Source organism: Mirounga angustirostris, unplaced genomic scaffold (assembly GCF_029215605.1).
Source record: "Mirounga angustirostris isolate CCGP_5_RB_7025 unplaced genomic scaffold, mMirAng1.0.hap1 SCAF_9, whole genome shotgun sequence".
Taxonomy (NCBI): Eukaryota; Metazoa; Chordata; class Mammalia; order Carnivora; family Phocidae; genus Mirounga; species Mirounga angustirostris.
Window position 1 is genome coordinate 105,422,276 of NW_026991717.1, and position 15,002 is coordinate 105,437,277.

A 15,002-nucleotide genomic window follows, 5' to 3' on the forward strand; every position below is an offset into this window, starting at 1 on the left:
GGGACTTGAATTCATGACCCCAAGATCAAGAGTCACATGCCTACTGAGCCAGCCCAGCACCCCACATATATTATTTCTTAAGGGAAGCAGAAAAAGTGGTATGGAATCCTATAGCTGAAACTCTTGAATTCCCCTTGAGGGTTTTTATTTCGTTTGCTAGAGTCACAAATGTTTGAAGTAGGTCAATGACCTGTCAAATGTTTTAAAATATCTGTTTGGTTAAGATGTTATAAAATGTAATCACTCCACAATACTCTGACCCTAGACTCACTGAGACACTATCCACTTTAACTGGTTTAGCTACATAGAAAATTGCTAAACAAATGAAACAAATGACAAGAACATAAAAAAGTCGAGAAATGCCTGAAATTAATTTGATGCCTTTAACTGGTTTTGTAATACAATTGTATAGGTGGTGCCAATCTCCCTTATCCAAGTTCCTCTTCATTTCAGTGAGGGAGGCATACCTCATCAGAGGTCATATAATTTTTTTTAATTTATTTTTTATTTTTATTTATTTATTTGACAGAGAGAGACAAAGCGAGAGAGGGAACACAAGCGGGGGAGTGGGAGAGGGAGAAGCAGGTTTCCCGCCGAGCGGGGAGCCCGATGTGGGGCTCGATCCCAGGACCCTGAAATGATGACCTGAGCCGAAGGCAGACGCTTAACGACTGAGCCACCCAGGCGCCCCCAGAGGTCATGTAATTTTAAAGGTAGGATCAAACTGTAGCAGGGCTGAGTCTTCAGTGGTGCAGTTGTGTCCGTATCTTCAAGTCAAATCACTGGTGGACCCAACTGCGGTGTAACCAGACTTTGGTTAATGGGAATGCTTGAAAGATGCATTATATTGAGCTCATCCAGTAAGGTTGGGAATGGAAAGGTCTTTGGATCATTGAATTTAATTCCAATAAACCTTTTAGAGTATGAGAGTCAGATTTTGGAATACCCAGATGCATAGGAAACATTTCTTTACACTGAGGATGAAATCTAATCACTTAGCTTTGGGTATGCAATACAATTAAGTGAATTGCATAATCTTGTACAAAGACCAACAGAGATTGTTCTAAAATGACTCCTTTTGTTGTTGTACCTGCCAGCCTATGGAATGTTTGTGTGGGTTTTTGTTTTTCTTTTTCCCTACTCTTCTCTTTTTTTTTTTCCCAGCGATAAATAACTTTTTAAGAACAACATATGTATAAATATAAAGTTTATTTAGCATAGTGTTTAGAAAAATAAGTTCACATCATTTCAGAAAACAAATAAAACACTTAATTGTCCAGGCATAAACCCCTATTACAGTACAACATACATACTTTAGATCTCTTTGGTTGGGTAATTAAGCACAGAAATGTTCTGGGACATGCTCTGTGTGCCATCACCTAACAGTGCAGTAGAGACTCTGTTACCCCACCCCATGATATACATTCTGTATAGATTTTCTCTTTGTGTAAGGCACAGTAAAACCATATTGAGTATATAACCGGTCTCCTCTAAACATACAGTACATGCAACAAAAGAACAAAAATTGAGAACCCTGAAAGCCAAGAGTCACATGCTACATAATTGATTAATAAAATGTACGGCGGTAATATTAAATTAACACGAAATGTCTCAACTAGATACAAAATAACTCTTTTTAGGCTCTATCATCTAAGTTCTAGGAAGACTTCGAAACATCTTTTGTAAAATGTAATTCTTTTCCCCACAAATGTCCTGAATTATTTATATTTTTATGATGAGATGATCTGTCGAAAACATTGTAAAAGAATGAAGAACTTCTGGCGATGTACTAACACCCACTTGCCTAACGTAGCAGGGCAGGCTGCAACACATGCCCAATAATCCAACTTTTGACATGCAAGATGCAAGGGCATATACAAGGAGATTTAAGGTCAGTGTGCAATTTAACTACACATTTTTTACCTATGGCTATAACGTCTACTTGCCTTTCATGACACAAGAAAGGCACTGAAACATGTACGACTCAGTCTTTTTGTTACTATAAATATATATGAGCTATGAAGCACTACAACGCAGGTGTTTTTGCTTGATTGAGGAACAAATGCACCTTCTCTTTAAATGATAAAACTGTTCTTTACTAGCTGTAACTAAGAGCTAAATGCCAAATTCTGGCAGAGTGCATAGAGAGCCTCACACCAAAAATCCCACAGCCAGCAGCAGGGGTTGGGCTTTGCAGGGAGAGTTTTTACCCCTATTCTGATTCCTCTTCGGGGATCATTTGAGGGTCATTTGCAGCATCTTCAAGCATTGGTTTATGTAAGAGAAATTTTGCCACATGAACTCCAAGGGTCCTGAGTCTGGCCCTTGGTATTGCAAAAAACATTTGCAATTCTGTGCAAGGAGATCATGGGGTTTATCTTATTTCATTCACATATGTATGGGCTATAAACCAACTGGCCCTTATTTTACTGAAAGAATAGAAAAGAACAGTAAGTTCTCTATAATGTGCATTGATTCTTACCTGGTATATTGTGTAGCTACCTGGAGTAATTGTATGGGTATAATTACATCATGTTGGGAGTATGAATGGGTTTCCTAGGTAAGTTTTCAGTTTTGTGCTATCTTTTCTTTTTCTTAAGAGAAAAAAAAGAGGAAGAACTGTGAATAAAAGAGAGGCTTATTATATTTTTGGAAGACATATGAAACTTTTCCAGTTATATATAGGATATATATAACTTTTTAAACGTTCCCATCTCCCTTATTAGATCGGTATTTTAAAATAACGAACAAAAACTCTTGCTATCTGCAGCCATCAAGTGAAAAGCCATCATTTTCATGTAAACTACACTAGAGAACCATATAATTAATCTCAGTAACATGATCAGCACACACCTACAGGAAAAAACAACAACAATAAGCTGAGTAAGTAGTGGTGGAGGAGAAGAGAACTCTAAAACACCTGACTTTGTTAAAAAAAAAAAAAGATGAAAAACTGTAGTTTCAGCAGTTTAAGAACATTGACTAATTCCATAAAAAAGATGGGATCTAAGTTCTTTAGCAAAACGATGGGAAGAAGTCTTGATAGGGCTCTTTACCTATGTCTGCGAGTTCCATTTGCAATAACAAGAAAAGGTAAGTCCTCTATGGCCGTTATTCAACATGTTCAGCTGATGGGCCTGTTGGGATCAAGAGTACACTCTTTGTTCTGATCTCGAAGAGAGCAACATTGGTAACATCTTTATGTTCAACGACTTTAAGTCATCTCCGAAGAGATCATTTTCTCACATTTCTTGCTTTGCAGACACCAGAGACTTTACTCACTACATAAATGTATTTGTATTATTCCATTTTGGGTTCAGTCCTGATAAAAACTGTAACCACAGCTCACAACATTATCAAGCAAGCTTCTCAAAGAAACCCCAAAAGATTTACTTTTAAACAAGACATGATAATATAGTGCAAATAACAGTTGTATGTCATAACGTAACAACTGATCCAAAACACTTAGAACTAAGTTTCATCAGGGCAGAGTTTTGCTCAAGAGAATTTATATATTCTTTCCTTAGTTTAAAATGGTTGTTTTCATAGACAGAATTAATTTTACATGGTAATCTATGATTGTTATTTTCATTGTAATGAAGAGCATCAAATATAATCAGTTGTTCATCCATTTACATCATAAACATAATTATATAAGTGAAACTTACGTTCTTCAGACTTAAAGCAATTTTGTGGTGAAAATAACCCTGTTAGATAGAAAAGAGCCATCAGTGCTTTTGTTGACACGTCTGTACCTTAGTAAGAATAATTAAAAGGCCACAAGGCATAAAGGCACATAGAATTCTATAGAAAACGTATTTAAATGAATCAGAGAGTTGCTAAATAAAGAACAAGGATGTGAAAAGAAGTACCAAAATTCCAATATTGGGAGTTAGATTGCCTGTTTCAGTGTTACTAATATTGACCATAACAGACTGCTGATAAAAATCATTACTTTTAAAATCCTACAAAAAGTAAAACTTTGTTGGAAATAACTATGTTCACTTCCTGTTCAAGCAATAAAAATAAATTAAACAGTAAGAAAACATTTTTCTTTTCAGTTCATAGTGTCTGAAGTTTAAGAGAAACATATACAGCATAAATAAAATTCACTGTAATTCCTCAAATCCTGGCTTATAAGACTAATATATTTACACTCATACTGAAGTTTATTTCAGAGTTTTTAGTGGAGTTGCAAACTTTCTCAGCCCCACTGGACTATTAGCAAGCACATTTGGAAATGTGTAGAGACAAACCAAGACTTTCACAAAAATGTTGAAAAACAGAAATGCATATATTCAAAAATAAACCCTCAGAGTAGTGAGGAGTACCATTTATGCTTCTTAACCTCATCAATGCCCATGGAGTAAGAGTAAACAAAAATAACTGTATTGTTTCTAATGCCGATGTCAGGTGTATACAGTTTAAATTTAAAGAACGATAGAGTTCCATTTGACCTTAGAATTATATTAAGTCAACCAAATGATACACTTTGACTTGATATATTTCACCTCGTTCCTTTGTCTCCATCTATTTAAAAGAGAACATATGTGAACGAAAAAGCTGCAGCAATGCAGTTCTATTCCTGTATATTTAACTGTGATCTTCATGCAGATCAATCCAGTCTCCTGAATTCATTTACTCACAAAACTAGTGTTTCCCTGGAAATGGGAAAATGCTTTATGTCCTCAGGGCTCCGTGAAAAGATCTGCCTGCTGATGCCAGAAAAAAGAGAGAGAGAGGGAACTCAAGTTTATAAGTCTTGCATATCTTCATCCAGTTGGACAGTTTGGAGCTTGGCAAGCTCTTTTTTGTCTGTTTCCAGGTCTTCACAGACAGTCTCAACCATGCCCTCTAGGACATACTTGGATTTTGATTCCAGCATCATTAAGTTGCTTGTGGCTTTGCCCTCAGAATTTGTTAAGAAATTCTCTTTTATGTTAGCTACTGATTGCAGAACCAAACGATGTTCTCTGACAAAATCCTGGTGTACTGCTGGGGAAGGGTGACCCACCTGGTCTTCAGCTGTAGGAACAATTTCCCCAAGGGCAGCCTGGGTCATGGGGACTGACAACAGATCTTGACCAGGAATAAGGGAACAGTTCTGAAGAGTTGCATAGTTGGTGTTGCTGACAGATGTCACAGTAGATTTGCTTGCCACAGGTGCAGACATTGGCTGGCTATCAGCAATGTCAGGGTTCAGCTCGGTGGGATTTAGTAAGGTAGGGGGAGTCAGGGAAAAATGGTGAGTTGGGGATACATTAACTAATGAGGAGGCCAGTGGATGGAGGCCACTCCCGGAGATATTTTCAGAAGACAGGTTTGCATTTATTTGTGCATTCTGATTGACAGGCATCAACTGAGAAAATACCAGGCTCCTCTCCAAGCCCTCCTGTTTAACAGATCCTATAGTCTGGCCTGAATTAGGAACCGTGTATACCACTGCACTGGGAGCAAGAGAGCTCAAGAAAACCTTTCCTTGCTGGACTGTGGTGGACTCACTTGTAAATGTGCTCCCATCTGAAGTGCTTGAATTTACTGAAATATTACCTAAAAAAAATAAAGTACAGATTATCATTGATAGAACTGATAAGGAAAGAAAAAAAGATACTTTTTTACACACATGATTTTTCTCAGGTTCAGTAGAATCACCATCAGCACTTAAAACTACAGATTCCCAGGCTCTCCTCCTGAGAATCTGACTCAGTAAGTCCTAGAACAGGTGTATTTTAAACTCCCAAGTAAGTCTGATGACACAGTGGGAAGTGAGAACTACTGGTTTAGAAACCAAGTGTGAGAAAACCTTTTTTTCCAGGTTCTAATTTCCGTCAAGTTTCTGGTTCACTATTACCAACTCGATTTCTCTCAGTCAGTTGATAGTTGTAGCTAGCTCTGCCAGTTAGAACTAGAAAACACAAATGCAAAACAAAATGCCTTTGTTCAGGACAAGTTCAGTAACCGACATAAATGGATGTGTAGAAAATCCCCATAAAATGAGTTGCCCTGGGGCCTGAAGTTAACCATATAAACCTGTACAGACAAGTTTCAAACTTTCACCAAACTAACCATAAAGTAATGTCAAATCAACAAAATATTCAATAGTTTTTTCTTTTGTTGTGCCAGTTCTGAATTTTCAGGGTTGCAGTGATAGGAAGAATTAATGATAATAATAAAATGTACTTCTAAAATTACAGATTAATGTAAATAACTAGAGCTAATGCTTCTTTAAAAGGTTTGTATTTTGAGGCTCTCACTATAATGGTCTACAGAGACCAGAAGTAGAAAAAGAAACCTAACTGGAAAGCTGAGAAGATGTTCAAAATCAGGTAACTCAGACAATGGAGATGAATTAGACCCTTCCCCTCACTCCTACTATCAAGTAAAACCCTTTTCTTTTTGAGTCTTTACATAGGCACAGTAAAATGATGGTAATTGTCTTGCCACTGAAAGGTGGACCTGAGGGAATTTTGTGACAGAATTACTCAGATGGGTTGTTTACCCTGATCTTGAATTAGATGTTCAGTAAACTATTATTTTGAGAAAACAGCTCAATATTAAAGGTAATTCACCTAAAACATTTCCCTTCTTGAATTAGAATAACTGTGATTATAGTACCACGTATATTGATAAATAAATGTCATAGGGCTGTTTATATGTCTCCCAAACACTTTTTAAGCACCTTAAATGCAAAGGAATGTCTTTAAATGAAAAAAAGAAAGAAAGAAAGAAAGAAAACACTGTATTTAAGCTTTAAAAAAAAATATAACCACCAGAAAGTATTCTTCATGGAAATACTGGTGTTAATAAAAACATCTCTACATATGTTTGGGTTCTTTCCTAACACAAATGTTTGTTCCAGGCCAAACAAATGAAATGGCTTTTACTTGACTTCAACTTAAGTGTGCTTTAGAATTCTTGTTGACTGCTAAACTGTAGCAAAATCATTTGAAATATTTATTTTGCTATGTGTTATGTATTCGTGAAACTATTTGCCTGTGTATATGCGAACAAAACGATTAGTTATTTTTTTCAGGGAACCATAAATAATATGACAGGACATTTTCCCCAACTGCTATTGAATATAAATAAAATAATATTTTTGAATGTGTAGAAATTATAAACATATATGAATGAAGGAGGAAAAGCAGATGTGATCCCAAACTTGATATTTAAGTATAACTGCACTTGAATTATAAATTGGACAATAATTTCAAAATCAGTTAAAAAAATCCAAACGAAAAAGGACATAGGTGAAAAGCCTAACTTTGTAATGACGGTAAGGAAAAGAAACCCTTATTTTGTCAGATTATGAAGTGAGTAAAAGATGTAGAAACTCCGCATATAAATACTAACTATTGAATGTCTACACATTTTAAGGCAAGTTTCAGTATCTGTTTTTGAGAAAGCCTGCATCCCCAAATGCTTTATTGAGAACAGCAGTCCATAATTACTATAAAGGAACGTTGCTTCCTGGACCCATCTGGTTAAACTTACGCCTTTAATACACCCAGTCTAAGGATTGACAGCTCTGTTATTTGATCTTAGCTATTTTAACCGAAAATGCTATTCTTATTCATATTAAATGTCCCATTTTAAAAATTAGCTATGGGGCGCCTGGGTGGCTCAGTTGGTTAAGCGACTGCCTTCGGCTCAGGTCATGGTCCTGGAGTCCCGGGATCGAGTCCCGCATCGGGCTCCCTGCTCGGCGGGGAGTCTGCTTCTCCCTTGGACCCTCCTTGCTCTCGTGCTCTCTCTCTCGCTCTCTCTCTCAAATAAAAAATCTTAAAAAAAAATTAGCTTTAGTTTATAATACTTTTCTAGTAGCATATTTCTAGGTTACATGTGAAAACTATTTCTGCTTTTCTTCTCCCCCAGTGTACATACCAGACTTTTTGCTCAAATCTGTTGTCTTTAAAATGTTATCTACTGTTTGGAAATTTCCTAAAGAGAGAAAAGGGGTTAGATCCACGTTAAATTATTATAAAATGAAGCACTTTGACTTTCCTTGTGGTTTCCATACTTTTGCCTTAGGTTGGATAAAGATTTCACTTAATCCTTTCCAGAACTTGGAACAATGAAGAAATACATGGTGTGCTGCCGGAGTTTCGTGTTTTACTACCCTTTTACCTGAGAATTGATTTTATAGAATGAAATGTACTCAACAACATTTTTTCCATTAATGCCTCCTATAAACTGAAGTAGATCATAGTTGTGGAAGCAAAAAATAGTTGTGCATAAATGGCTATTTTTTTGATAAAGCCATTTTACAGGAAGCTGATCTTTAAGGCAAACAATGACTTAATTTTGGCTTCGTAGAAATCTGGACATTCAGATTTGCTTGCAGGAAGGCAAACAGTCAGTGACATCCCCCATTCCTAATTTTAAGGGGCCATACCACCTCCACTGCCATTCTGACTATTCCTGTTTCTATATACAAAAAATGACACCGAGCCATCAGACTTGCTTCAAGTCAGTGAAGACGTGGCATATCAGCCTCAGGCTTCCCAAACTTCAGATCAGTGTCTGCTTTAGCATATTGCCTTTAGTAAAGCCACAAACATATATAATAAGGCTTACGGTTGCCTTCCTAAACAAACCCACACATTTAGGGGGCTAGTACACATGCAGAGCCACAGACACCCAGTCACGTATTCCTCTGGTTTTCCTTTAGTTCTGTTAGTTTTAATTACAGGAGGAACATGAATCAAACACAACTGATCCAGTCTTTTTAGCCTGCCCTTCTAAAATACTTCTTGGTCAAACAGAAAATGCTTAGGTAAAGTGTACACATTCGTACCAACTGCCTTGACTAATTTTGTGTTCTTAGCAATCTTATTAATTTTTAATCTTAAAATGTCAAGCAATGGGTTATTTTGTAAGCACCAATTGACTTATCATATTTCTATAATTGTAGAACTGGCAAGATCTGCTATGACCTGTATTTTTCCATTCAGTCGTTAGGAAAATACGAGCCCATGTCCATGATGCCAGGGAACCAAACAAGCTGGATCTTACACGGGTGTTGTGAAGGAGGAGAGACAAATCAAGGCTATTCTGCAGCTGTGGCAGCCAACGAGGTACCTGAACGGTAACATCAATCTATAGCTCCCACCAAATGCGTCATTTACAGCGGCTGGCTAAAACATTCACTGGTGCGTGACGGTGCCGAATGAGACTTTTACCTTGTGAAGCTGCTACGGAAACAGAAGGCAGCTGCAGTGGAGAGAATCCAATGCTCCCATTAAGGAACTGGCTGTTTGTTCCGGAATTGGGGATCTGGACAATGCCATACTGGTTAATTTGCACTGGTGTAGTAAAAGTCACCACAGAGCCTCCATCCTGGGAAGCCACCGTTTGAATGCCTTCTCTTTTTACCTCAGTGCTGGGTATCAGCCCTGGGAATGACACGGGGACACTGGAGTTGTAAGAAGTGGTGGCTGCTGGGTTAGCTGAAGAACTCTGGAGGACTTTGAATTCCTTCACATCGTGGGAGGTAGACCCCAGTATGTCACTCATGGATATACCATTGCTCACAATGTTTGATGCCATTTTTGGTGGGTTCAACGACACTGTCTGTGTGTTTCCCACATTTAATCCATTAAGGATGACTCCATTGGGTCCCTGAATGAAAGAATTACCATTAAGAAAGACAGGTGAAGTACTTGCAGGCACCAAGCTTCCATTCAACAAAACTCCAGAAGAGCTTAATGAGATCTTAGCATTTCCAATTTGTTGCATATATATGGGCTCCATGTGACTGGAAAGGCTGAGGTTAGTGACACTATCCGATGAACCGGAGAGTGGATGAGGAGACAAGTCCTCATGGCCCTTGCTGGATTCATCTTCAGTGCTGGGATTGCCATCTGACTCACTGCAGAGGGGGAAAACCAAGACATTCAGAAGGTCAGAGGGACGACATTCTACATAGTGCCATTTGTTTAGAAGTCCAGGCTCTAACCCCATTAAAGTCAGCATTTAAGGAAAGCAGAGCAGGAAGTTTTTAGTCCTGTTTAAGCTATGAGAACTTTCAGCAGATTCTGACCATCCAGAGAATGTGGGAAGATAAACTCTCCTATCCCAATCATTTTACCAATAATAAATTCAGGCAAAGTCCAGAGATCTGGAAGATGTAAATTCAGCTAATAGGATTTACTATGAGAATTGTATATACATTTTTATAGCATTGAAGTTATTCCTTACTGTTATATATGCTGCTACCTATGCTGCAGAAAAAAACTCCCTAGATGAGGTGGTCAGTCTTTCCTGTTTAGGAACTCCTTCCCCTCCCCTCAAAACCAATTCAGATTAGTGTGATCTTGGAGGTAAATGAAACTGCCAAAGGAGCAGGAGGTGGGAAGTGTTCAGTTTTGTCTGCCAGTTAGTTAACAAGAGATCATTTTCTCACCTGCTCCCAAACTTCTACTCCACCAGACTGACAACTCTCTCATTCAACAAAGTGGCTGTCCTTGATGTAGGAAAGGCACTTTCAACCCAAGAACTGTTATGTGCAGTCGCCTTTGAATCCAAAAGAAGCCATAGGGGCCTATTTAACATACACCATCCAGTGCCCTGGTGAGGTGGGAGGGAAAGGGTGTGGGTCACTCAGCAGCCTTGTAACCATCAGACCCCTTCCCCAGCACCCTCATTCCTTCTGCTCCAGACGGGGACTGTGTTCCTCAGCTCCCCGACTTTGGGGGAAATACCAAATCCGGCGAGGGGTAGTGGTGGGATTTCCCATTTGGTCTGAGGCTGGGCGGGGGAGAAAGGGGCAGTTAGTTGGCAGTTTGGAAGCGTGGTGTGACTTGGCCCCGGCAGAAGATCCACGTCCCTTGCAGTGCCCGGCGGTCGGTTCGCTTTCATGCGGAGGGGAGGGGATTACCCGGGCTTTGGGCTGCGGGGCCAGGAGCGCAGAAAGCGCTTTGATTTACGAGCTGAAGCTGAGCCGCCGTCGCCGTCTGCGAGGGTGACTCACCGGGGGTGCGGGTGGGAGGTAGATCCGGAGAGGGGCCTAAACCAGGCAACTGGGCCGGGGGCGGGGGGTGTGGAGTTGGGGGGGGGTACGCAAAGCCGGCAGAGTGTGGCTGGGGAGACGGGGAACGCGCCCAGCCGGGGAGTGGAGGCTGCAGGGCAGCTGGCCTGCGCGCCACGCCCGCTCACCACCCCCTGCCTCGGGCCCTGAGGATTCCGACGGAGCTCCGAGCGACGGGATCCGCTGCCACGAGCTGGCGCGGGGTGACCGACGGGCCTCCTCTGGGTCTCCCCGCAGGTCTGCGGAAGGATGCACGCAGGTCGCAGTGCGCGTTTTGTTTTGATAATCGCGAGGCCCGGTCGGACACAGCGCCTCCCTCCCTGCCTTGCGCGAGGAGCGCCGGAGCCGTCGGGCCCCGGCGGGGGCGCAGGGGCAGGAGCGGCAAGGGCGGACCGCGGCGGACTCTGGAATGCGCCGGGCGATCGCTTTCGCTCGGCCCGGACGGGCTCCCTGGCGCCCAAGTTCCTTCTCTGGGCAGAACCTTCGAGCTGCTTTGGGTTCTTTCTGTCCTATGCCCGCGTGGCCGGAGACACCATCCCTTTAGGCGACCTTCTCCACAGTTCGCTCAACAATACACCAAATACACCCTCCAGGTGTCTGACTCGAAAGGACCGCACAAAAGAGGTGGAAAACCCATTTTCTACCAGTTGGGGCCCAAAACTCTGCCAGTCAAAAAGTTCAAACCCGCCAGGGTGGGCACTTTGGGAGGTGTGGCGCTGATAGCGCCCCCACCCCCAACTGCTGTCCCGGGAGGGAGCCAGGCAGGGTTCGGAGGCCGAGGAAGCAAGCCCCGCAGCCCCACTGCCCCGGCGGCGCTGAAACCCGATCCGAAGGAGCTCAGAATCAGGTTTCAAAACACGGCAGAGCCAGCCGCACCAACACCCCACGTTGCCGCGGCCGCGAAGAGAACCACAGCGCGCAGGGTGAATGATTAACTCTGTCACATAAAACCTCGACGTCCCCAGCCCCCCTTCTGAAACGCTAGCCCCCACCAACACCCTCATCCCTCCAGAGCGGCCAAGGCGACCTCCAGCGCAGGTTGGGGCGGGAGGGGAGGGCAGCCGAATCCCGCGGCGGGGGGGGGGGGGGGGGAGTGTCTAGGAGCGCGCGCACGCGCCCGGCCGGTGTGACCCGCTGGAGGTGCAGACCCCGGCCCGCGCTGGCAACCTTCGTGGGCCTCGGGCGGCAACCAGAGCTCCCTTTCCGGCGCCTACACACGCTCCTGCGCCCCGCCAGAACCCGAGAGAGAGTGGCAACTTCAAAGCCAGCGTGATGGGGGTGGGAAACTGGGCGGCGGTGACCAGCCGAGGTGGGGGCGGGGACTGAGACCTAGGCGGGCGACGAGAAACTTCTGGGGGGAGGAGGGGGAGGGTAAGGAGGGAGGTTCCCCCGCCTCTCGCCACCGCCGCCCCCCCCATCCTCCGGTCGGGGAGAGGTGGGGGGCGGGGAGAGGTGGGCAGCCGGACCAGGCTGGTGGGGAAGGTAAGCGCCATGTTTGCGAGCACTTGGAGGAAAAGAAAGCTGGGAAGGGGGTGGGGGAGAGGAAGGGGGAGGAGGAGGAAAGTTGGCGCTCACCTTTTGGACTGGGTCTCGGAGGGGTTCCGATCGCGCTGCCGGCGGTTCTTGAACCAGTTGCTGACCTGGGTGAGGGAGAGGCCGGTGATCTTGGCCAGGTGCCGCTTCTCGGCGGGCGAAGGGTAGCGATTCTGCTTGTAGAGCTCCTTGAGCGCGTTGCGCGACTTCTCCTTGAAACAATACACCGTCTCCTCGCCGTCCCAGATGGTGCGGGGCAGGGGGAATTTCCTGCGCAGCCGGTACTTGTCCACGGCGCCCAGTGGCCGGCCGCGGGCTCGCTCGGCCTCGGTGTAGCGCGCCTTGTACCAGAGCTGCTGCAGCAGCGGGTGGTTGGCCGACTCGAAGCTGTGGCTCTCGAGGATGCTGTAGAGCTCGGGGTAGATGCCCTGGTGGAAGGCCACCAGCGCCCGCGCCTTCAGCAGGCTCTCGTTGCCACGTAGCAGGTCGCTCTGGGGCAGCGACCACAGGAACCGGGCCAGGCGGTCCAGGTTGCCCCCCTGCTGCAGCGCCTCGCACACGCAGGCGACATGGTCGGGCGAGAAGGCCAGTGGGGTCTGCGCGGCGGCGGCGGCGGCCGCGGCGGCGGCGGCGGCGGCCGCGGCGTGGTGGTGCCTGCCCAGAAGTTCCGAGTGGAGTTGTACCTGATCCGCCGCCGCTGCCGCCACTGCCCCTTCCTCTCCGCTCACCCCTGCGGCGGCGGCCGTGGCGTCCCCCGGCTCCAGGGGGAAAGGGGCTGGAGCCGGGGGGCTCAGCCCCGCCGCCGCGCCCCCCGCCACTTCTCGGGGCGCCTCCTGCCCTTCCGAGGCGCTTTCCATCCCATTCTCCTGCTTGATGTCCGCCGCACTTGCAATCTGCCCGGTGGGGGAGGAAGAGGACATTTTTTGTTGTTTATTTTCCTCCCTCCCTCACTCCCTCGCACTCTTTTCCTCTTTCTTTCCCCCTCTCTTACTCCTCCTTCTTCGTCTCCCTCCCTCCTCCCCCCCTCCGGAAAGCCCACTCCCTCCCTCCCGGTTTCGGCTGGATCTGGCCGATCAGGTTTCCCCCCGGCCACGCAGTCACCATTAAGATAGCTGCTAGAGCAAAGTAGTGTAAAAGGATAGCTGCTTTCTGCTGTTCCCCCAACGTGACTCCTCGGGTTGCTGCATACTATATGGCACTGGCGGCCGGGCCGGGCCGGCCGCGCCACCTCATTGGCTATTTCACATTCAGAGGGAGGAGGAGACACGGTTTCTATCCCTGTCGATCACCCGCCTCCCACTCCACCCCTTGCCTTTCCCTCTCCCCCTGACCCCAGGCACCTATACCTGAAGGGAAACACCGACATTCTTTTTAGGCCAGGCTCCTGGGCGGGAAATTACCTAATGGGGCCTGAAAACTGGACAACAGGCTCTTTCAAAGAGAGTCCTTAGGATGCCAGCGGGAATATTAATTGTGTGGCCTTAAGGTCCGGATGCTAAACTCTTAACAAAGAGACCACCGTCAAGCATCCAGATTCCAAATTTTCGAAGATGATTCAGAAGCTTCTCTATTTTCCTATTCCCCTTTACCTCCCTTTCCAAGATGTCTTCATCAAGGATTTTGTACTCAAAAGGGTTCAGAATAGACTGTCACTAGGGAATGTTCCGAGGGGAAAACATTTATGGTAAATCAAAAAGGGGAAAATACTTGAATATCTTAAAATAATAAACCTACAAAAGAGCCCACTGAAAAGACAAAAACAAGAAACCTCTAAAAGGCATTTAACCTTCACTCACCTGGAGGTCTGGCAACACAATAAAGTTGAACAGGGTGCAACTAAGCATACAGACTCTTTAATCAATGTGTTTATCTCAGTGAATAGGGTGGAAGAGATCTAAGCTTTAGATTATAATAAAGTATGAAAATTCAAGTATTCTGTATGGACATTTTTTATGTAAGTGTATGACTAGTTCTTTGGAGGTGATATTCTTGGTAGAAACACCATTTCCAAGTGCAGGTGTCTTCCATGAGATCAATGTGGGATCAGCAGCCCTTTCAGCAGCATAGACAGATGGAAGACTGCCCTCTGGTTTGAGGTGAAATGCCTGGGGGTGGAGTCCGCTGCTGTTTGCAGTCATGTCTCTTTCATGGTTTGCATGAGGTCTTAACTCCAAAAAGGATGAACCCATGTCTGCTTCTCTGATTTCTGTGGGTCAGTTAGGTCCACCTGCTGGTATTCTTTCTCAAAATCCAACACTTTAATGACATCATCCTAACGTCATCCTTCAAGGTGGCTTTGTGTTGTTTCTGCTTCCCAGTTACCCGTAATTCCCTATTGCAGCATATTATAAAGCAGCTGTTTAGGTTACCTGCTGTCATGATCAACTTGGTGAGATTTTCTTTTTGGTGGACAGGCTCATTTCATTGCTGTCCAACCAAG

At 44.5% G+C, this 15,002-nt stretch overlaps 2 protein-coding genes across 5 annotated transcripts in view; one reads left to right on the plus strand and one right to left on the minus strand.

Moving 5' to 3' along the window:
* Positions 1-1,190: 1,190 nt before the first annotated feature.
* On the minus strand, positions 1,191-13,733 carry LOC123861664 (homeobox protein SIX4). Of its 3 annotated transcripts, XM_064571138.1 has the most exons (4): positions 13,664-13,733; positions 12,605-13,455; positions 9,183-9,871; positions 1,191-5,550 (listed from the first exon to the last, which is right to left on the minus strand). In XM_064571138.1, the coding sequence occupies exons 1-4, from the start codon at positions 13,664-13,666 to the stop codon at positions 4,754-4,756; spliced, it is 2,340 nt and encodes a 779-aa protein (XP_064427208.1). In that variant the 5' UTR covers positions 13,667-13,733; the 3' UTR covers positions 1,191-4,753. The 3 variants fall into 3 exon arrangements, 2 of the variants coding, with proteins under 2 accessions (XP_064427208.1, XP_045756941.1); XM_045900985.3 differs by lacking the exon at positions 13,664-13,733 and having other exon boundaries at positions 12,605-13,575; XR_010405206.1 differs by lacking the exons at positions 1,191-5,550; positions 13,664-13,733 and adding an exon at positions 10,406-10,569 and having other exon boundaries at positions 9,736-9,871; positions 12,605-13,579.
* Positions 12,159-15,002, plus strand: part of MNAT1 (MNAT1 component of CDK activating kinase) — a 209,753-nt gene continuing 206,909 nt past the window's right edge. The window contains exon 1 of one of the 2 annotated variants that reach the window (XM_064571144.1): positions 12,159-12,307. The gene's annotated coding sequence lies outside the window, so the exon portion shown is untranslated. Of the gene's footprint in view, positions 12,308-12,380; positions 12,512-15,002 lie in introns of those variants that run through there. The other variant, XM_064571143.1, reaches the window with a different exon arrangement.

Coding starts and splice junctions, on each gene's coding strand:
- LOC123861664 (XM_045900985.3), bottom strand. CDS start 13,482: ATGTCCTCTTCCTCCCCCACCGGGCAGATTGCAAGTGCGGCGGACATC. Junction 9,872..12,604: donor TCCGAGACCCAGTCCAAAAG/GTGAGCGCCAAC, acceptor CCCCCTCTGCAG/TGAGTCAGATGGCAATCCCA. Junction 5,551..9,182: donor TTCCGTAGCAGCTTCACAAG/GTAAAAGTCTCA, acceptor TATTTTTTTTAG/GTAATATTTCAGTAAATTCA.